The following is a 23587-nucleotide window of genomic DNA, read 5'->3' on the forward strand; positions in this document are numbered from 1 at the left end:
CAACAACCAAAAAGGCAGACACAATCGTTTTGGTGACTGGTGCTGCCAGTTGTGTCTCACATATAATCTCTTTATTGCGGTCATTCACCCGGGTGTGACCTTGACTCCACAGTGCTCTGTTTTCAATATTACAGAACTTGAATCGCTTTAGCAAAGGTGATAGCGTTGTAACATTGAGCTTCTTGTGGCGTATGTATCCATAGCTTTATGATTGTAGTATTGCATCCCCTGACATCCACAGAACACTAAAATATCATGACCAGAGGGACTCTGTGAGGATTCTCCATTTGTTTATTTAGCACAATAATAAAGTAATTAGCTTATCAGTATAAAACCTTGGTGCTAGGCACAGAAAAGATAACCAGGCAGATCAGCAACAGTGCTTAAGGAGGGGGACTTATGGCAAAGTAACAACCTCGAGGCAGAAAACCCCCTTGAAAACATTTCCCGTTGATGATGTAATGCTTAAGACCTCTATTTTTCAGCACCGCATCCAGTATGTCCCTGCCTAGCATACAGGATTAAACACTTGCAAGGCCTTCCCTTCTGTTCCTCGTCATATCAATTCTTCGATGACATCTACCGGTATACATTTATGGAAATAAATTTAAACAAGTTATGTTATAAAAAATATATATTTTCGTTTCAGTTTTCTGATCGTGGACTACAGGAGGCAGAGGAGAGAGCTTTAATCCCGTAAAATGAAGACAAAAATGTTCATCTATTTCTCTCCTCAGTGGGTTGACCAATCGATCTGAAATTGATGAGCGTTGAACCAATGGCATAATGCAAGGATTTATTAGCATTTCCAGTGATCTTTCACTCAATTAAGACTCCTTTTCCATTCACATTCATTGATCTCCTCAGAGGGTTGACCAGTCGATCTGACGTTGTACATGGGCTTTGATCATTGGCACCTGACGATCTGATTAATAAATGGGATTGGGGATGTGCAGTCTTTGGGTTCTGTCTGCAGTAGTTTGATGAGTGCACCGGTATGGACCAGTATAAATACAAAAATCTAAAACTGAATAATCTAGTTCTCCATTGATACACCCATTCAGTGAATATTTAAAGGGATTTATTTCACTTTCAAAAACATTTTGGGTCATTTTATCATCTACTCAGGCTTTTGTGAACACCCCAGAGATTTTGGTGACTCATACTACCCTTTTTCTTTTCAATTATTAAATTCAATTTAAAAATGAATTGAACATGGCCCGTATTGGGAGGGCATTAGTCACTATCAGTTAAAATGACCCACATTTGTTTTGTAAATGAAATATCCCTTGAATCAGTACCTACCAAGGTGTTACCATCTCTAGGATGGTTCAATGATTTTTTGCAATATTGTAAGACACCATGTTAAGTTTTAAGATGTATTTTTCTTTAGCATACAATTATGAATATACTGGTGACGTTAATGTTCCTCTTTTTTTTAGTAGGCTAAACATAACAGGTTTAACATAAACGGAGTCAAAGGACAGTATATTTAGCAGAGAAAACAACGAGGTCAAGGACTTGGTGACTGTCATGATATAACTAAATTCCCATTGATGATGTAATGTCTAAGAACTGTTTCTTCAGTTTCTCAGCCCACACAAGTCCCTTCATGGCATTATATAGGTTGAATTAATAGTTGCTTTCCCTCCTGTTCCTCTCCTATGCTGCCTCAGGTTAATTATAATCTTAGCTGACATCTGTGGCTACATTTTGCCATGTGTACAATAGTGTTTCTATTGAAACAAGTTATACCAGTGGCAACAACCCACAGTTAAATCGCTGAGTTATGCAATGTTCATTTTAACTTCCGTTTCCTGTGTCCACTGATAATGTATGGACTCACTGAGTCACAAAACACTAGTTCTTTTAGCACATAATGTGCTGTGATTTATAAATGCACATGAGCTCCTCGCACAGTTCCAATGTCATCATCGCGCATGCCGTATGCTGACAAGTGACAACCCAACAACGATCGGCCGGATTGTGACGATAGATAAACCTCCATTGACTCAGTGGTGGAAGAAGTACTCACGTTTTTTACTTAAAGTATCAATACCATCATGTAGAAATACTTTGTTACAGGTGAAAGGTCCATGTATTCAAAATGTACAACAAAAGTACAAAAGTATTGGTGCCAAACCATTAAAGGGATATTTCACTTTCAAATAAAATAAACATCAAAGAGATATATTTCAAAAGGAAATGAAAGAAGCCCCCTCACCAGTGTTAATGTTGTTGTATAAGACAAATACTAAAAGACCATAGATTTTGATATTTAGTCGACTAAGACTAGACAATTAAAGACTAAACGATTTCAGATGACTAAATAGGACTAAATCAGAATTTACTGTCAAAAGACTGTCAAAAGACTATAAGACTAAGATTTTGATATTTAGTTGACTAACACTAAACAATTTCAGATGACTGAGGTGTTATTCAAAAGACTAAATCAGAATTCAATGTCAAAATGAACACTGCAATATCAGTCACTAGAACCAACCAAGGACGAATGAATATAATCTATCATGGTTAAAATGGAGTTTGAAGTTGCAAACATGTTTGAAAGAAGTCATTGTGCACAATATACCATTTCACACGTTTCCAAATGCATAAAAATCCCCAATAACAGAACTACTACAAGCTCAAAACATGTGGCTTTGCGATGCATTGTGAGCTTGTAGATCGGCTATTTTCAAATAGCCATGGCCATATGTGCCTGGTGCACGTTTTTAAATGACCATGTGCGTACAGGCCAGGGCCTACAGTTGAATCTCTGAGATTGAGTCCTCTCCGATAAGGCGAGGCACGTTTATTTATATGTGTTTTACATAAAAGATTATATATTAAGACATAGAGAGAGAGAGATAAAACTTTAAAGGACTCCCTGCTCGCCCAGCAGTCTGCTGTCACCTAGGTGGATGCGTGCACGTGACCTCGCCCTCAGGCGTTACCGTGTGTGTGTGCGTGCGTGCTGTTAGTGCTACAGTGGTCAATGTGTGTGGGTGTGTGTGTGTGTGTGTGTGTGTGTGTGTGTGTGTGTGTGTGTGTGTGTGTGTGTGTGTGTGAGAGAGAGAGAGAAACAGCAGAGTCAATAGGTCATAGTCTCCAAATCAGTGTCAGCTGCTGGGGTGAATGGGTCATGCTCATATAGACCCTACACTGGCTCAATGGGTGGTGCTCATACATACAGACATACATACGAAGTCACTTAATGGAGGCGGTTGGCACAGCTCAAAAATAATCTAGGTAGTCAGTGATTCTCAAAGTGTGGTCCAGTGACCCTCAGTGAGTGTTCCTTGAGGCCTATAATCATTTATAGGCCTCAAGGAACACTCACTGAGGGTCACTGGATTTTATATTTTATATAGTGCCTTTATCCAAGGCGATTTACAGAGATTGTGCATTACATTCACCCATTCACACACACATTCTCACACCGATGCCGTACGAAACCATGCAAGGCGCCAACCTGCACATCGGGAGCAAATAGGGGTTCAGAGTCACTTTGAATTGCATCGTTATTGAAATGTGCTATAGGCCTACAAATAAACGTGCCTCGCCTTATCGAGGAGGACTTAATCTCAGAGATAATTAAAAAAAAAATGTACAGACCATTGTACAGTGCCATGTACAGACTTTATCCTCCAAATGAGTGAACGATGAGATTCCATGGCATGCCATGTTCTCCCTTTAAAGGACATATCATTGGTCCTCACTAATGTTCATGATAAAATACCAAAAAGAAATTCAACTCATAGGAGGGCCGGGGCAGTTCAGAAACCAATTTTCTTTTGAGTGGTGCACTCCCTTACGAAGCAATGTATGTCCGTGGGTGGCTGGCTGGCTGTGTCCGTCCCTGGCTGGGTCTGTCCGAGCACAAAAATTGCTGATTTTCACAACCACAAATGTTGGTTAAAAGCCCTAAACGGTCTCGCACCCCAGTATTTATCACTCCTTTTAAATCCATACACCCCACTGACCCCAGCCAGGTCCTTGAGGTCAGCTGACCAATTGCTTCTGACTATGCCCTCAACAAAATACAGGTCTAGAGGTGACCGAGCTTTCTCAGTGGCCGGCCCTCGCTCCTTGGGAGCCATATAACTGTATATATGGTGTGACAGTACAGTACAGTGATAATACAGTAAGTACAGGGACGCCCTGGGGTCCCCCACACGGTAACTCTGTCATTCCTCAACCGTTTCGGACGCAGGGCGGCTCGCCGGAACCGGGCCGGCACCCTGTGCGTGAACTTCCGGGGACCCCCACACAGAGTTGCACCACTCACTTCACACGGGTGTGATTTTTTAAAGAATATTTACATTTTTATTACCGTGAGAACGATGGCTTCCATTTTCGCATTGCAGCTTTTCAGGAATAGAAAGCCTGCAGTTTCTATTAGCTTGGATTCCCATCGATGATGTCACTGGTGGACGGGTATCTGAGCTGCCCACATCCCTCCTATGAGACACAGACAGACCGAGTAGAAAAACATTGTGCCGTTTTGGTTCATTAGTGAGGACCAATAATATGAAGATAGGGTGAAAAGTGGTCCTTTCAAGATATGTTTTGCATGCATTGATAGGAAACAGAGAGAGATGGGGAGAGACACGCAGCAAAGGTCATCGGGATCGGGACTCAAACCCACAACGCGTTGTCAGGCTACACTGGAGCCTATAGATATGCCATTCTGTAAGTAGACATTATCGTGCGTATGTATGATCATAGTGTCTTACAGTTTTCCATGAGAGATGACATAAGTGTCATGTTTATTGTGGCGAATCATAATTGTAGATTTGGAATAGACTGTCAATACATTCGTAAGTGTTTTGCCAAGGAGGCCCACTGGCAAGTTGGCAACCCACAGATTGGGTATCACTGAACATATATTTAATATTAAAAAAAGAAGGGTTGGCTATACAGTATGGAGTACAGTACAGTAAGGACTTAACTTGTAGGTCATTGCCCCCTTCTTGGCGTTGGCCTCGTTCCACCTCTGTCGGTGTGAGCTGGCAGTGTGCGTTGGCTGATTACCTCTGCAGTCCTTGGTAGCTTGGTACTGCCTGGGTTAATGACACAGGCTCAGAGATAAGGCCCACCGCACCTGATATCCAGGGCATTTCTCCAGCAGTTCCTCTTTCATTGAGGAAAGCTTATCTTACTTCCCAGGGATTGCTCATAGTCAGTTGCTCTGCAATACAGTGAGTTGTTTTTCACGGAGGAGTATTGACAAGTCAAGGTCCACCAAGGCTGGGGAGGGCTGGTCTTATAAATAGAGGCATCACAGCATACAGAGGCACCAGTAGCCTGCAGACGGAGACCTCAACATAGTGAGAGGACAGTAGCATTTGAGCTGAATTCAGAGTTTTAAACCGCAGCAACTGCACCGATCTCTACAGGCCTCGACATGGAGAAGGGGTGTCACTGCTCGGATCACAGCGATCAACACTCAAACGCCATCCTCTACAACATCCTGAGCCGAAGGGATAGCGGCACCTGCAATCAAAACAACAATAACTACAACTCAAAACCACACGGGTGCAATTGTGAGACGCGGCGGACAGTTTGTTTGAAAAGGCCGTCTGACATTTGCCAGGAAGCCTCTGCGGTCCTGGTTAAAACCATTCATTTCATGAAGAGCTTGCCCGCGTTCAACCAGCTCCCACCAAACGACCAGTTTTCGCTCCTCAAGAGCTGCTGGGCTCCGCTCTTCATCCTGGGTCTGGCCCAGGAAGGTGTGGACTTTGAGGTGATCGACAGCCCCGCCGACAGCATGCTGAAGAAGATCCTGCTCAACTGCAAAGAGAACTCTGAGACGCAGCCCACCATGGCCGGCGTCAGCAAGCTCAAGTCCTGCCTCAAGAAGTTCTGGAGTTTGGATCTGAGTCCCAAGGAATATGCTTACCTCAAAGGGACCATCATATTCAACCCAGGTTAGTGTTCATCTGCTGGTGTGAACGAACAAATTAATCTCGTCTTGATTTAATCCCTCGACAATCACTCAAGATTCTTTCATTTTCCTCCGTGTGCAGTATTGCGATTGATTCATTGACCGTTTTATAGACAAAAATCCCATTACATTGAGAACATAATTATATTTGTACATACAGTATGTCAAAAGGAAAACACAAAAAAGGCCCAATTGCTTCCTTTACGACCACAATGGGGGACGACGACATATTATCTTTGCACCCTATCAAATGTTTGGTCACTTACATATTTTGCCGTCTTCTTTCCAGACGTACCAGACTTGAAGGCGTCCGTGTTCGTGGAGTGCTTGCAGCAGGAGGCCCACAACGCCCTGAAGGAGGTGGTCCAGCCCCTCCATCCGTGGGACGAGGGCCGCTTCGCCCGCGTCCTCCTCAGCGCCTCCTCGCTGCAGAGCATCACGCACGGCCTGGTCACGGAGCTCTTCTTCAGGCCCGTCATCGGACAGACCAACCTGCTGGAGCTGCTGGTCGACATGCTGTTCTACAGATGATGAAGAGCATTTAAACGATGTCCATCGTGGTGCTGGTCACTTCTTAACCACTTAAACCCCCAGCATCCGTTATTGTGGGTAAAGCGAACCCCCACATTAACATAAAACAGACAATACACTAGCATAGAGGCCGCTCAGCCACATGGGGTTTAAGTGGTTAAAATGTCTCCCGGGACAGTTTCAAGAACAGACTTTAGTATGGGCTGAGAAGTTGAGAGCTTGTTCGGACAGTAGCTCCTCATGAAAAGAAGAAACTTGGGTCAAGTGTGGACTGCACAAATAAGCACTGATGGTATTGGAGAGACAAAATAAATAATGTGAACTGAATACACATTAACAAATTGTTTTCCGTTGCGGAAACAGAAATATGAATTAGGATTAGAATTAAGGTCATTGGTACATATTTCCATTTGCTGTGGCACATGTTCCAAAACGTTCTGCTCAGTACAAACAGACTGTATCCTAACACTGTGGATCAGGTAATGGTGTTATACTGAACGTACATTAGGTGTGCTTGAATGTTAATGTTTTGTAAGCATCTACGGAATCCCCCCTTTTTTTCAAATAAATATATTTTTGTTACAATAACTGTCTTTCTCAATGTTTGAAAACACATCACAGGGAGCCATCAGTAAAAATAATAACGAGATAGCACAGAATATAACAGCATTATATATCTTTGAGCGCATCCACATGATATTACTAACCCTCATTTAAGACACACTACATGGTGTGAACTAATACAAGTCAAAATGGCTAATTATATATTAGAGATTAGACTCTAATGGAAAGAAAAGTGCTCAATGCTTTATGCAAAAGGTCATGTTTGGAGATAATTAAAACTGATAAAAAGCCTTAACTGACTGGCTAGTTATTTAAAAGACAATATGGTTCGGATGCAGAACTATAGCAAAGTCTGGGAGGACATTTCTTTGTTTGCTTCTTTTGTAAACTCTATACATTATATTGAGTATTTGGGAAAGCCAATTTACAGCTCACTCGCATTCTTGAGAACCTCTATAGTTTAGCTCACACTGGCATGTAATCTGCTGCAACCGGTAGTCCCTCACTCAGCACATGTGTCAGTGTCACACACACACACACACACACACACACACACACACACACACACACACACACACACACACACACACACACACACACACACACACACACACACACACACACACACACACACACACACACACACAGAGTCAATGACACAGAGGTGAATGACTCCACACAAGACACCCTGCCGGCTGTGAGCTCAGTGTCATGAACTCCGCTATTGGCCTATTAACTGTCCTTGTATCAGACTGATACAGAAGCATGGCTGGAGAAAGGAAAAAAACACGCTCGGGAATATCGGCTAAAACACGATTTCGCATTAAAGTCGATTGTGAGGGCATTCCTTGGGAATATTGGCTTTATCCAAATGTGTCATTATTGTGAATGTGAATAGAAAGAGGTACTTTTTGTCTGCGTTCCAGTGATGCTTTGTCTCCCTCTTGAGGTGGTTATTCACCTGTGTTTGCTCAGTCTACCAGCAACGAACAGTGGCAAGCAAACCTGGGAGAGAAGAAAGAAAGAGGTTCACTTTAGTTCTGTTTAATCTAGTTTTCAAATACAACTAGATTAAACATAGTGAGCGGTGTGCTGTAAATGCAATGCTTTTACATGCAGGGGGAGAAACACTTCCATGCCTAATGAAATGTTTAAAAAGGAAAACTGCCTGACTAACTGGCTTCTTTAGATACTGTAGTGTTGTAAAAGAAAAGAAAAGAATGTTGATATATTTAAACAGGTCATTACATTTTGTCCTTTACCGGGGCTTTTAGTTGTGAAAGAGACAGCACTTTTGCATGATATCACATACAGGTAAAACAGGAATGTGGTAGAAGGGGCAGGGAGCCAGGAGCGTGGGGGGGGGGGGGTACTGCCACACACACACACACACACACACACACACACACACACACACACACACACACACACACACAAGACAGCAAATGAAGGACTGTGTATCAGGACTTTAAGACTCTGAAAAGAGAAGCTCACCCGAAATCATAGTTTGGAACTTTCTCCAGCGATTCCTTTTTGCCCCAGTGTGTGTAATAGAATGATGACAAAGAACAAACCCCAGGATTTTATTTCCTTTTCTTTTGTTGGAACCAGCCAAACGAGTTCCTCTCTTTTTGCTGATGGCGGAGAAAGCCTGCCTCCTGCAACAGGGTGACCTCCGGGGGGAAGAACAGAACAGCCTGACTGACAGCCAGCAGAAGTCTTAGGCCTCGTACCGGTTATACTTAGTCATTACGCAGTGGTGGAAAAAGTACTCACCATTTTTTTTACGTAGGTAAAAGTATCCATACTGCAATCGTACTGTTACAAATAAAAACACGGAAATTCCAAATGTACTCGAGTAAAAGCACAGAACCTATTGGTATCAAAATGTTCTGCAAAAGTAGAAAGTACTGGTTTTGCAGAATGTCCCGTTACACAACTTTACTTCAAATGTATACATTATTTTGAAAATAGCAGATGACGTGACACATTGTGAGCTCGTCAATCTGCTATTTCAAATCTTTGAATATATATTCTCTCAGAGCGAACGCTTTAAACTCAAATCTTAATCTGGAACTACATATTTTCAGATGGGGATCCGCGGCCAAATACAGATAATTCTGGGGGTCCTTGACATGAAAAAGGTTGAGCAACACTGACATAGAAACATAGGAAGATTCTAAAAAAATATCTTCTAAATCCTAACCTGAGGTCTAAATGGGTTAAATACAGGGCATTTTTTTATTTTATATTGTGGTTAAGTAACTGTGCCACTTTTACCTAAGCAAAAGATCTGAGCAACCTTGGCAGGGGCAGAACTGACTGACAGACTTGCCCTGCGCACCGGAAAATAGCTGATCGACAAGTTCAGCACATGTCATGTTGAGTCATCCTGAGCTTGTAAATCGGCTATTTTCTGCACGCTTCACTGGCACCTGATCAAGTATGAATCAGGGCTTCAATGGTGTCTGGAGCAAGAGGACAAGAAATCACAGGTGTTGCAACAACATCAACACACAGAGCTCTTTAGACAACACATTAGCTAGGGCTCATGAGGACAGCTAGGGATGAGGCTTGTTGTGTCAGTATGTCGTCTGTCCAGTCCACAATTCCGTAGACTTCATAAAAATATTTGTAATAGCTAAAAGAGACAAACGACTGTTACGACTGTGATTCCAGTGAGTGTACCTAACTAAGCTGCATCATATGGGAATAGACAAAGTTGAAACCTTATCAAGCGTGAAAGGGCCTTTCATACTAAAAAAAATGGATGGCAGACTTCACGACACAGCTAATAGTTCACCGTTGTAAACTACGGTATATAAGTTTCATAGCGGTGAATGGTATCGTTTTTTTATTATAATTATCGTGCTTGCCGCGACCAAAAACAGATGTGCAAATATTTTCTTCCTTTTTTTATTTTCATAAAAAGTAAGACTTTAAAGTGAATACTTTTTAAAGGTGACCCGATGCTGTGCGTAAATGGTCTAAACAGCCCAGTAACAATGACTTTAAAAAATATATATGTACATCATAATATGGCTTCTGAAAAACATCCTCAGACAAAACGACAGGATTAACCCTGCCGGTTTAAGGAAGTCCAAATGGAAGATATCATTCATCCCATACAAAAACTCACACGCATTCACTTGCATATAAACAAACTCAACTCACTCACTCTTAAACAACTCAGAACACGGACGGTAAAATGTTTTCATATCAGTCTCTCTATCTCATGGCCTAAGCTACAGTTGCATGGAGTGTTCACCCATTGCTTTTTACAGCACAGAGTGACAGGACACCGCTAGTAGAACAATTTAAAACCACTTGCAAAATAGCATGCAAATAGATGCAGAAAAAAAGATCAACTCTCTTATCTAAAAAAAAAAAAAATGAAGGAAAAACAATCCCTTTGTCGTCCATATGTCTGTGCAGAAGTGGACTATTTTGTAGGAGAGATAGGGGGCTGCCGGTCGGGGTCATGCAAGCATGACCGTCACGGAGCCACCTCTTGTGACACTACACTGTAGGTGTGAGTGAGTGTGACTCACGCAGAGGTCTGTGAATTTCAAGGACAGTTCGCTATAGCAGATATTGTCATGACAGGAGGACCGCAGAACGAGGCGGGAGGGAGAGCTCACATTAAAAAGAAACAACAGTACATGTGGTAGAAGGTGCTCCGGTCAGTAAAAACATTACACCTGTTTAAAGAAACAACAGTACATGTGGTAGAAGGTGCTCCGGTCGGTAACAACAGTACATGTGGTAGAAGGTGCTCCGGTCGGTAACATTACTCCTTTTAACGGGCGGCCCAGTTCAGATGACAGCAGAGGAACGAAGCCGGTCCATCGTCCAGCTGTTTACCATCACATGGTTTGTCCAGCTGGTTACAGCCTGCCCCCCCCCCCCCCCCCCCCCCTCCAGCTGTTCACAGTACATAGAGCAGGGGAGCGCCAGAGGAGTCTGTCTCAGTCTCATGGTGATAGGCCGTACTGGAGGAATAGTCTGCAAGGGAGGACATTAAACAACTATTAACACACTTTAAGCCCAATATACCTTTATACGACGAATAGCGAGAACACACAATCTAATATTAGCAAACGGCACGTTGCGAGCTTGTGCTTTTTTCCGTTATGCCACTTTTGGAAAATGTTGCATATGACATTCCTACATATTATGACATACCCAAAATAGGGACACTAGGTTGAAAGGACTTTAAGAACATAGAACACTGCACCCATTCTAAAATAACATGTTTGTGTATAGGTATTAGGTAATAATTATTATTTCCTCTTTTGACGATTTGACCCATTTCTACCCTGTATTGTTCTTTCCTCTCCTGCTCTTACTTCTTTCTCATGAAAACAGGGAATAATGAAGGAATTTCACACACTTCTTTACACCTGTAACCCTGTGATGTGACATTAAAAAAAACAACCATATCTCACAATTCAAAACAACGCATCATTCAGAAGTGTTGCTCAGTGGTGCGTGTAAGAGCATTATGACGACAGTTGCAGAGTTTTAACCCGAGAACACCTGGCACATTCCCAGGCCAAAGATTGTGAGAAGATAAACGTGGTGTACCCTCATTCAAAAGACAACGTAACCGGATACGCCTACCCTTTTTTTAACAGGGTTGCCACTGAACAAACGAGAAAAAGGCTTCCCGTTTGCACGGTTAGCTCGTCTCGTAACCCGAGTTGTTCGCTAAATTACTTAATAAACCACAAGGACATTATTATGTGGCAAGTATTTAATGTGACCTGATCCGCTGGTCTAGTGAGGGATGAAGTCCCCCATCTCTCCTCCTCCTCCTCCTCCTACTCCCCCCAGAGGGGAAACGGTGGTTTGGGTGATGGGTGTAAGGTGTTGGGTGGCAGAGGGGACTAGCTAATGGGAGAGGGTTTGCAATACTTGGAAGAAAAGAAAAAAAAAAGAGAGAGTGAGGAATGTGGGGACTTTACTCTTCCAGCAGTCACATCAAAGACAGGTATGCCACTGGAAAGCAGAGAAGAGTTGAGAAAACGCCTGCAGCTGCAGGCAGCCGGTACAATAGAGCGAGCATGAGGAGATGTTGGGTCTCTCAGGACTGTTCACTCTGAGAGGTTAAACTTGATTTATGCTACTTTGCATGCCGTAAATCTCTCTAGGTGACGGTCGTCCTCAGACGAGCCCCTCCATCGTTGCTTCCAGTCATCCCGGTTCCCCATACATCTGGCCAGCTCGTTGGTGCTTTGCGCTCTGGGTCTTTCTTAAATAGTAGATCTAATAGGACCATGATGGTAAAGCTATTGAGCTTGTTGATTCATTTTATCGTCACGTATGCTCTCCCGGTCTCCCAGACTAACATGCCTCTGTTCTACATTGGGACTTATGTGCCAACAGGTTTACCTGCTGTAAGTAAGCTTTGTCGAGCCATGTGGCCCATAGGGCAGGAGCCGCCTGTTTCTTTAGCGTGAGGCAGCTTGATGTACATTGGGTTGGACCCAATGCCTTTTCAGAGTCTTTGGTATGACCCAGCCTGGGATTGAACTCTGACCTCCCAGTCTCAGGGCCAACACTAACAACAAGGCTGCTGCGACCTACTGTAGCTACAGTTAAGAACGGGGGCGTCAACCCAACATTTTGACAGGGAAAAATCTGCAAATATTTTGTATTTATTTATAAATAAAGATTTCCTATCAGTTGACAGCTGCTGAATCTGTCTTGAGAGATGAACCTGACATCTGCATTTGACACATACTGTATATTGATGGGGGAAAGTAGACCCTTTAAGCAGGCACCATGCCTTTAAGAGTGTGCAGCTGCCCAAGCAAGGTCACAGAGTGACAGGGCGATTTCTATATAGTGTCATGGAAAAAGAGTGACACGTCAGATATCTCCAAGACCGACACGCGTCGGGACTGTGCTTCGAGGGGCCCCTCGATCTGCGGACTGATATGATCGAATCTGATTCGTGATGTATACAGGTCGTATCTGCTTTCATATGTGTCTTTGCTGTTCATATGTATATCACATGACCATTCAATATTGGGATAATTATGGGCAATCAATAAATGCCAGATCGTGTGAATCCATGATTTTAAGTGTACAGCCTGTTTATTGGACTATTAGATAACCCTCTCACAGGATGGCGCAACAATATTCATCAAAGACTTTGGAGCGACTCTTTTTAGTAATCTTCCACTTTACATTAAAGGGAAATACTGTATATTTCTTTAGATAATTTCAATTATTTCTTCCGTTATGGTTATTGAAAATGACACTTAGGTCACATTCTCACCTAATACTTCGGTAGACTCGGATGCGTATGGGCGGAGAAATGGGATTCTTGCATATTTAATTTGCTGCCGTTTGCCTTCACACTGCCATGATCCGCAGCAGGGCGGACCTTTATCAATGTGTTCCATTCATAAACTAACCTACACAGTGAAATCTATGGTGATAAAATTATACTCATAACGTGCATGTGTCTTGCCATCTGGGACTGGACCCCCTCCCCCCCCCCCCCTCTCTCTCTCTCTCACTATACGCACGCAGCCACGCACTGTTCTTTTGGGCATGGAGGCACAGCGCTGAGCCGCACTGATATAACAGACAGCAGCGCAAAATGTTTACAAGTTTATCGAGATGAAAGTTCCTACTCCCTACTAGTCCCCACACAGTGACAGCACTCCATGTTTACGGCACGCACAGACAGACAGAATATTCTGTAGGCTATAATACTATTACACTGCACTGCAGTGTTTATGTGTTTTCTTAAGCAATTGATTAATGTACTCGTCCTCATTTCGATCAGGGCTTCAGTCTCCTCATTCGACCACGTCTATCCACGGTAACGGGACATCTTTGCGCTGCGTAAAATATGCCTTCTCCGTCTCCAACTGTGTTCAGCTCCTCACCCGCCACATTGTTTGCTTCATTTCCTTTATTTACTGCGGATTGCATTCACACCTGCACCGAATCGTAATCAAGCGCGATTGGAAGCGAAGCGAAACCCCCGTTTTTGCTCGGAGTATAATGCGGTTCTTTGATACGCATTACGATTCGAATGAGCCTTCACACCTGCCAAACGAAGTGCACTTTCTGAAAATGCGCAGCAGGATTCGTTTTAATCACAACAAAGCTCTCTGGTATGAATGTGACCTTATTCACTAGCTGCTGCCACTCAACTTAAAAAAAAAAGACTTATTCTGTATCAATTACACACCTCATGAAGCCTTGAATTCATTGACATTTCTTTTTTGTTTTTGTCGCATTCCTAAGCCAATCATTTTATGACCGGCACTCAATGGAGTCTCTTCCAGTCAAAGTTTTGGCCTGGTAAAAAAAAAAAAGACTTAAAAAATAAGTATTTCTTTGGTTGAACTACTCCTTTAAGGGGCATGAATTCAATACGAACACATCACATATCAATTCTAATTAACTGTAGATGGTAAATGCATCAGCCATATATAGAGCCTTTTATCCAAAGCACTGTACAATGTGCGTTACATTCACCCACACAGAAACCATGCAGGGCAGCAACCGGCTCATCTGGAGCAATTAGGAGTTCAGTGGACACTTCGGTGGACGCTTGCTACAAGCCTAGTTGGCACATGTTAGAAAGAGGGAATGCTGCTCTTCTAACCTCTTTGACACACTCACACACACACACACACACACACACACACACACACACACACACACACACACACACACACACACACACACACACACACACACACACACACACACACACACACACACACACACACACACACACACACACACACACACACACACACACACACACACACACACACACACACACACCTTGATGAATGGCTTTAAAATGTAGCTTTTGTGTGGAGCGGGTGCTTTATGACACAAACTAGAATAATATGTTTGAACAATCATATAAAATTATCACATGTGTGCTGCATGTACGTACAATTTTTTTGTCATTCCTCTGTGTACAATATACATCACTAATGACCCGACGACCCCAATAAAGAAGAATGCGTTTGGCTACTGCGAGCACACGTTGTGGAATGAAGGGGCCTCCCTCCCTCCGTCCTCAGTCACTTACTTCTCTCACTGTAGTGTCTCATCTTCCTGGCTAGTTCATCCGACGACGTCTCCGCCGACACCTTGACATCAGGCACTGTGACGGGGAAGAGCAGAATCAGCTTTATTGTCACGTCACAGGTGTGACAAGGTAAAACAAATTGGGTGAAATTCGTTTTCGTGCATAATTCCCAATTCCCCGAAACCACCCTTAAGTACTCTCCGACACTCTGACCCGTCACCGTGAGTACCGCGAGTACCAAATGAATGAATTCAACGGGAGCAAGTCTGACCCAACACTGCAGCAAATCGCCAAAAACAGCTGATCTACAAGCATATTAATGACAACTGAGTGTAGCTCGGAGCTCGATCTGCCTCTATAAGAAAAAGGGAGCAAAATAAGTGGTTACTCAACAAAAATAAAAAGTACTCATATCGATACTCGGTATCAGCGAGTACTAAAGATTAAGTACTTGTACTCGTTCTGAAGAAAATGGTATCGGGACAACTCTAGAAGACAAAAAGTAGAATGATCAGACAAGAAAATCGGAAAGAGAAAAATCAACATATTTACACATTATAGTACCTGAGATAAGCTAAATATATGATATAAAAGGTGCGTGAGCATAGCAGTAGATGAATACTATTGTGCATGATATACTAGAAAATAGAAAAGAGACACAAAAGGTGCAATGAGAACACGTGTGAATTGTTTTCCGCTTTGTGTTAATAGTTTTCCAACCCATTTTGGGAGGGAACCCATTTTGGTATTAGCATTACGTTATGCTTTAGCTATTGAAAAATAGCAGATCTACAAGTGAGCTACGAGCTTGTAGGTCTGAACCACTGACATAGAAACATAGCTTTTTCTGAAAACTGTCAGGATGTAGACATTTTTAGAATCTGATCTCAGGTCAGAATGGGTTAAAAAAAAAAGCAGACATACAAGCTCAAAGTGCGTCACTTCATGCCACGCATCTTTGCACATCTGCTATTTTCCCACATTTCTGAAAACTCTCAAAACAACAACTGATTTACATACATGGCACTTGTAGAATTGACCTCAGGTCTTAATGGGTTTAATGTGCACCGTCCCTTCCAAATAAACTTAAAAATAACAAGAAGATGTGGGCATGACGAGCCGAGCAGTTTTAGATCGAGCGTGGTAGATGTGCGACTTTGGGCTGTCATAATACACTTTACGTACTTCTCCCCCCCCCCCTTCGTTTTCTTTACCGTGCCCCATGCACAACCCACTTTGACCAACTCCAATTGAACAATAATTATACGCTTTTTCTTCCTCCTCCGTGAAATCGGCAGGGATTTGCAGCTTAAAAAGTGTGCAGCAGCAGACAAAACAGCTTCAGCCGCGTTCCACAAGAAGAACAGAACACATGCATTAGTCATTATGTGTGAAGACATGTGACATGATTGGCATATCTGGTATGTTGGACAGGGTGGAGAGTAAGACTAAAGGTATTAAATAGTTGTACTGTAACTAGGCTTTGTTATGACACGGTAGGTAGGATATCGTATAGCAAAGTAACTCAAATGCCCATCCCTACTCCAGTGTCACAAGTCCCGTTCTGTATTTTCGAGGTGGCATTCTTTCATTTAAAGTACATACTAATGCCGCGTGTTCCATCTATTCATTTGAGGTCGGGGGCATAATCAAATTCATGCCGACATGCACAGGTTTGCGGTAGTTTAATTGATTACATTTGGTAACACTGGTTTCTTTCTAAATTGGTCTGAAAAAGCACCTATCAGGAGACCAGAAGGGGAGGTAAATGTAATGTTCCCATCTTTTTTGTGTACCGGTATATACTGTATAGTGTTTGTATTTGTTGTCGACATGTATTATTGTGTTAATTGTGTATGCCATGTTGATGGATTGAATACACAGGATGACTACAATGGAAACAAGTCCTCAGGATTTTTTTTGTGTTGTGTCAGTGTCTTACTGTATAACGTGCCGTTTGCATTTCTGACCAATACATTATTCAATCAATCTAATTTAGTTATGGGGCTCGCGGTGATTTCACCACAGCACTAAGCTGTCAATCTGTCCTCGATGCGAAGCAGCAAGCGTGGAAGTTGGATATAAGTAGCCTTTGATTAAAAAAAACAAACATAATGAAGTGACATTATTCTGGTAGAGTGTCTCAGCCCTGCGGTCGCTTTCTCGCCTTTAAGGTGTCTAAGTATGGTTAAGGTTATGGTAAGGGTCTGGGGGTGCTCACGATTGCACTCCCTTTACTGACACCATAGGACGGTTCAGTATCCACTTATTTCTCTACATTCTGAACCCATTTAAGACCTGAGGCCGATTCTACAAATGCCTTCTAAACCAGTAGTTATATTCCAAAATAGCAGATGTACAAGCTCACGGCGCGTCACTTGTACATCTGCTATTTTTTAATAGCCAACACAAAAATATAAAGTGACACAGATGGTTTCCCGGTTTTAATGGGTTAAATAAAAAGCTTAAAAAGGACCATTTCACCCATTTTCATTTGGTAATTGGTCATCACTAGGGCTGGGTATTGCCTACAACCTCACAATTGATATCTCACCATATGATGTATCGCGATACGCGTCAATTTTGAATAATGACCGCATGTCAATATGTCTTACAATGTTTACTTTTGCGGCACCACAGATTGCCAAAGTTTTGACAAATATACTATTAGAAAATAAAACATTCCCCTTAATCTAGTAAAAGGCTAATTTTATTGTATTTATTTCATTCATTTATTATTTATATCCTTTACTACCTGTTTATTTTATTTTATTGTTGCTTTTTTGTTGTTGTTTTGTTTTGTGATGGAACCGGGGAGGGTGGGATATATGTGGGGTTGTTTGTCTATAAAAATTGAAAATCTTATAAATAAACGATTATCAGGATGCTCATTATAAGATCATGTTCTGTCTACTCTGTCTGTGTCTCAGTCAGAGGGTGGGCTGTGGACAGGTCAGAAACCTGCCTACCAATCACACCATCAGTGGGCTGTGGACAGGTCAGAAACCTGCCTACCAATCACACCATCAGTGGGCTGTGGACAGGTCAGAAACCTGCCTACCAATCACACCATCAGTGGGCTGTGGACAGGTCAGAAACCTGCCTACCAATCACACCATCAGTGGGCTGTGGACAGGTCAGAAACCTGCCTACCAATCACACCATCAGTGGGCTGTGGACAGGTCAGAAACCTGCCTACCAATCACACCATCAGTGGGCTGTGGACAGGTCAGAAACCTGCCTACCAATCACACCATCAGTGGGCTGTGGACAGGTCAGAAACCTGCCTACCAATCACACCATCAGTGGGCTGTGGACAGGTCAGAAACCTGCCTACCAATCACACCATCAGTGGGCTGTGGACAGGTCAGAAACCTGCCTACCAATCACACCATCAGTGGGCTGTGGACAGGTCAGAAACCTGCCTACCAATCACACCATCAGTGGGCTGTGGACAGGTCAGAAACCTGCCTACCAATCACACCATCAGTGGGCTGTGGACAGGTCAGAAACCTGCCTACCAATCACACCATCAGTGGGCAGGTTTCGTCATTTCTTTCTTTTCTTTTCTATTAAAGGAGAATTCCATACTAAAAGGCTTTCTTACCTTTCTTTGTAGTTGTTACGTCCCCATCAAAGAGGTCCAGGTGTTATTTTGTGCAAAAGCTCCTTATTGGCTATTTCCCCTACCATAAGCCCTAAATGAATAGCATTGAATTGAATGGGGCTATGGGGTGTTGTGCTAATTTCCATCGCTCAAAATTATATATTTTTTGTATATATCCTCTCTTCATAATGTAAATAATAACCCAAGCGGCACACTTTACTACTTATTTCGATGGAAATAAGCGAATTAGCACAACACCCCATACATCCCATTCAATTCATTTAGGGCTTATGGTAGGGGAAATAGCCAATAAGGAGCTTTTGCACAAAATAACACCATTACCTCTTTGATGGGGACGTCACGTAACAACTACAAAGAAAGGTAAGAAAGCCTTTTAGTATGGAATTCTCCTTTAATGCATGAACAATGGCTTCTAGTGGAGCATGATGAGGCTTCCAGGAAGAGAAAGGCTATAGAATAGATTCTATTGTCTTGCAGGTAGGCAGGTTGAGCATTAGTGCAGACTAATTATTATGAAGATACGGTTGAAAGTGGATGAAGTGCTCCTTTTTCCAAAATGGAGGACCGTTATGTAAACAAGTCTTACAGTGCGTTTTAACAGTGGGAGAACAGTAAAAGATAATTATATATAATTATATATAATTAATTCTAATAATAATTATAATTATGGCGCTTTTGTATAGTGCTCAAAGCGCTTTAAATTGCTTAATTCATTCATACATTGACTTGGCGATAGAAACCTCTTAGTGGGCGTTCCTGCTGTCCTCGTATTGGTGGTATGGAGGGTAAACAAAGCAAATGATTGGCTATCTCCAAAGATAAAACATTTTCATTTTTTCGGGCGACGTTCCTCCGCCCACTATTACTATTGCCGGTAGTTGTCCCAAATAACAAATAAAATAAATATAATTCTACAAACTGTTCATACAATTTTCAATCAATCAATCAATAACTGTTTTTACGCTGGGAAAAGGAGCCATCTATATTATGGTCTGCTCACAAAAAAGAAAATCACTACTATGCTCATAGCCCATGAGCTGTAGTAGTGAATTCTTCATAGCTGCTTTACAAGAGGTAGCGCTTTTGCATTTATCAGTAGCCTAATGAGCAAAACAATTTGTGCAGTGCAGGACTATATACGAATCTGAAAAGGATAAATAAAAGTATGCTTTTCATCGTGTTTAAATTGATCCTCACCACCGGCTGTTGTTTGTGTTCATTCTATCGTCTTCATTTGCTGTCATTTTGTTAATCTTGTGGTGCCCATTCTGAACTTAGTGTTTTAACTAAGCACTATGTTATACTTTAGCTATAGAAAACTAGCAGATCTACAAGCTCATAGCGTGCCACCGAGTGGCGCGCTACGAGCTTGTAGGTCTGCTATTTTTGAAAATTCGTAAAAATGCGGCACAAATCTTTCAATATATATTCTTTCAGAAGACGTTTTTTTTATTTCGACGTCAGGCCTAAATGGGGTAATTGTTCTACTAAAAACGTGCCGTTTCGCACCACGTTTTGAACTTGTGGATCTGCTACTTTTGATGCTTTTGTGTGACGCTGCAGTATGATGAAGTAGGGTATTCATTTACTAAAGATAAGATGTGAAGATAAGGTTTCTGCCCTTCAGCTGCTATATGCAATGATGAATGCAGTGCAGTGTGCTATTGTGCGTTAAATACATTCATTCATTCATGGTGGCAGTGGCAGGCAGCAAGGTAAGGATGGGCCGATAATCGTTAGTATCGTGATAACAGAAACACTCACAATGATATCGTGGAGATTTAAATCTACCGTGAAATTGTCCTCGGTCACGCACTAGGAATGAGCTTTTGTTGTGCTGCAAATTCAACACGACTTAAACCCTCTATAGTTGAATAAAACCGACCTGTAGATCGTCTATTTTTGGCGAATGTTCTCCCCAGAATATGGATGCTGGGGGGGGGGGGGGGTTCAAGTGGTTTAACAAAAGTGCCAAGTATATATTAAGTATATTTGATTAAAATCGTTAACCATAATATTTTGTACCACAGCAATAGTGACATGTAGTCTTCATAATGGTCCCAACATGCCCTCCCTACAGCAGAGTGCGTAGGTGGAGTGTGAGTGTGTGTGACTTACTGTCGCTGCTGTACGTGATGGTCATGGTTTCGTTGCCGCTGTCAGGAAGGGTCCCGTCGCTCCGGCCGTTATTGTTGTGCCGCGTCGCCTGCGCCGCGCTCTTGTTCCTCTTGCCCTTGCGCGTGCTGATGCGGATGACGCCGTGCACCAGCTTGCACTCGGCCTCCTGCTCCTCCAGGTTGTAGTCCTGGGCGATGCTGTAGATCAGCTCGCTGATCTCGTTGGTCTTGGTCTGGAACGAGGAGTCCGAGGTGCACTTGGCCAGCTGGTCGATCTGGTGCAGCTTGTAGAGCTCCAGCAGCTTCTTGGTGATCAGCGAGTCGATGTCGGTGCCCGCGTCGCTCAGGTCGTCCAGGTCCAGGTCCTCCCGCGAGTACAGGCTGGTGTTGCTGATGGGCCGCTGCTGCGGGCTCTCGCCCTTCTTCCCGCCGGCGGCCGTGCGGCGCGGCGCCGAGTCCGGCGGGTAGTGCCTCGGATAGACCACGGTCTGGCCCCCGATGCGCACGTCCGGGTACCGGAAGCTGTCGCCGGCGAGCTTGGCGGTCTTGGCCGGCTTGCCGGACGGCTCGAGGGGGACGCCGCAGGTGGGGTTAGACACCGCCATGCCGTTGGCGGGGTGAGCCTCGCAGCCCGCCTTGGACGGGTGGTCCGTGGAGCTCTCGTTGACGGGCAGGCAGGGCTCCCGGCTGCCGTAGAAGCCGCAGGTCAGCACGCAGCAGATGAGCGCCCGGCAGCCGCTCCAGCCCATGGAGGCGCACGAGCCGCAGGCGTGTCTGCCGCCGGCCGCCGTGTCCGCCGAGCCGGGGATGAAGCCGATGGTCTCGGAGCCCCGGCCGTTGGCGTTCCGCGGGTGGTGCCCCCCCCCCCTGTGGCCGTGCTTGGACTCGGAGCAGTGGTGGGGGTGGTGGTTCCCGCCGGGGGGGTGGTGGTTCCCGCCGGGGTGGGGGTGGTCCCGCGTCCGCTGCTCACCGTGGTGGTCCTTGTAGGAGTCCTGGCTGGTGCCGCTGTCCCTGGACACGGTTCGACCCTGGCGGTACGCGCCACCCGCCCTGGAGCTGGAGTGCATTCTGGCGGCTGAGGGAGGGGGTGTCCAGGGGGTGGGGGGGGCCCTGTGTCGAGGCCCAGGGAGGGATCAGAGAACCCGAGACCTGGTGGTGTGGGAGCATGACGGACAAGTTGAACAGAATCTGAATACACTTTATTATCGTCACATCACAGCTTTTTACAGGTGTAAAGAAGTGGGTCAAAACATAGGAAGGAAACAGACCAAAATACATACATATACACATTTAGACAGCAAATATTAGGGACCAGGGACCCCCCCACCTAAATGGGGCTAGAACTAGGCCTAGGGACTATGAAATGGAAACAAGACAGCAAGGACTTTGTTGTGCTATCCCTTTGAGTGTTTGACTGTACTCTGTTGCGGTTTAAACATTCTTTCTAATAAACTATTCAATCAAACAAACCAACCTGTAAGGGCCCATACATTTCGTTTATTTTTTCTTTTCACCAGACTACACACACGCACACACACACACACACGAGGGGGATATGGGCCATGCAACTAACCTCCCATGACATGATGACATGTTGGAAGTCATCATGCAGGAATGGAGTGTAAACAACTCGGACAGAGTCACAGAAAAGCATTCCTAGTGTGTGATTTTCATCTTTCCCGTAAGTAGGATGTAAACGCTGTGAATGTGATAATCTTTTTTGGCCCGATCTGTCGCACCCATAAAGAGAGCTTAATTGTTTGTCTGCTAGCTAAACATCTGGGGGACACAAGGGAGAGGCTTATATTATAAGCAACAACAAAAAGAAAAAACAAACCACCATTCAACGCAACGCGTTGTTGACTGGATCGGAAACTTACCGCATACGAAGAAACTTTTTTGGGCGGTTGTTGTTTTTATTTGCTTCTTTATTTGTTTGATTGCTTTTTCAAAACCCGTTTTCAAAACTTTTGACCAGCGACAGAAAAGAAAAGAAAGAAAACCACGGAAGTGTCCGAGAGGAAAACACTTATTGTCTACGTTCTTCTTAGTAGTAGTCGCGCTGGGAAAGAAAGAAACACGGGGACGGCTTTCGACGGCTTGAACTGTCTGTCCCCAGAATGGTTGAGTTGTAGTTTTCTTGTTTTAGTGCGTGTTTTTACGCCCTCATCTCGTCCCGTTCGGCGTTGTGTTCCGTCTCCTTATGGTGGATTGTGATGTATAGTGTTGTTGTTGCAGTGTGTGTAACCTTCCTACCAGAAGTGTTTGGTTATTACCTGCGGCTACAGGTTATTCCAAAATCCTGCACCCACCCACACAGGTAAGGCATGATGATGATGATGACGGCATGACGCTGCTGGCTAGTGGGCGGATGCACGCACTGCATGCAGACTTGCAGAGGCTTGTTGTGGGGAGTGTAAAAATGTTGCGCGCACCGAAAACAGCGGATCTGCAAGCTCACAGCCCGTCACTGTGGCGACGCGCTGTGAGTTTGCAGATCCGCTGTTTTCGGTGCGCGCAATGACGCGCACCAATTGCGCGCAACCAGAACAACAGATTCAGAGTCGTTTTCCTTGAATTTGCCGATGGGTTCCCAGGTGAGCCGTAGCTTTCTTATAGGGTATATATATCTGTGGAGTGCCCAGCCTTCCTGGTGCCCACTCTTCCAAGCTGCCCAGATTTCCCTATAGTGCCCAGAATGTTTTGGAGCACACAATTTCCTG

General features: G+C 43.8%; 2 protein-coding genes across 2 annotated transcripts; one reads left to right on the forward strand and one right to left on the reverse strand.

Moving 5' to 3' along the window:
* Positions 1–5200: 5200 nt before the first annotated feature.
* Positions 5201–6481, forward strand: nr0b2a (nuclear receptor subfamily 0, group B, member 2a; the record flags this gene model as incomplete). Its single annotated transcript, XM_080768973.1, has 2 exons — positions 5201–5933; positions 6240–6481. Exons 1-2 carry the CDS (start codon positions 5408–5410, stop codon positions 6479–6481), a joined length of 768 nt encoding a protein of 255 aa, XP_080625099.1. The 5' UTR covers positions 5201–5407.
* Positions 6482–9962: 3481 nt separating this feature from the next.
* kdf1a (keratinocyte differentiation factor 1a) lies at positions 9963–23157 on the reverse strand. The gene is made up of 4 exons (XM_080767132.1): positions 22745–23157; positions 20866–22013; positions 15120–15194; positions 9963–11050 (listed from the first exon to the last, which is right to left on the reverse strand). Exons 2-4 carry the CDS (start codon positions 21929–21931, stop codon positions 10974–10976), a joined length of 1218 nt encoding a protein of 405 aa, XP_080623258.1. The 5' UTR covers positions 21932–22013; positions 22745–23157; the 3' UTR covers positions 9963–10973.
* Between the last annotated feature and the right edge of the window lie 430 nt (positions 23158–23587).

The sequence above is a fragment of the Protomyctophum bolini genome, assembly GCF_963924005.1.
Source record: "Protomyctophum bolini genome assembly, chromosome: 7".
NCBI lineage: Eukaryota > Metazoa > Chordata > Actinopteri > Myctophiformes > Myctophidae > Protomyctophum > Protomyctophum bolini.

What these genes read in the sequence shown, in the direction of transcription:
- kdf1a (XM_080767132.1), bottom strand. Translation starts at nt 21,931, where the DNA reads ATGCACTCCAGCTCCAGGGCGGGTGGCGCGTACCGCCAGGGTCGAACC. An exon ending in CATCACGTACAGCAGCGACA is followed by an intron (nt 15,195 to 20,865) that starts GTAAGTCACACA and finishes TCCCCGTCACAG; the next exon opens with TGCCTGATGTCAAGGTGTCG. An exon ending in GAGACACTACAGTGAGAGAA is followed by an intron (nt 11,051 to 15,119) that starts GTAAGTGACTGA and finishes CCTCCCTTGCAG; the next exon opens with ACTATTCCTCCAGTACGGCC.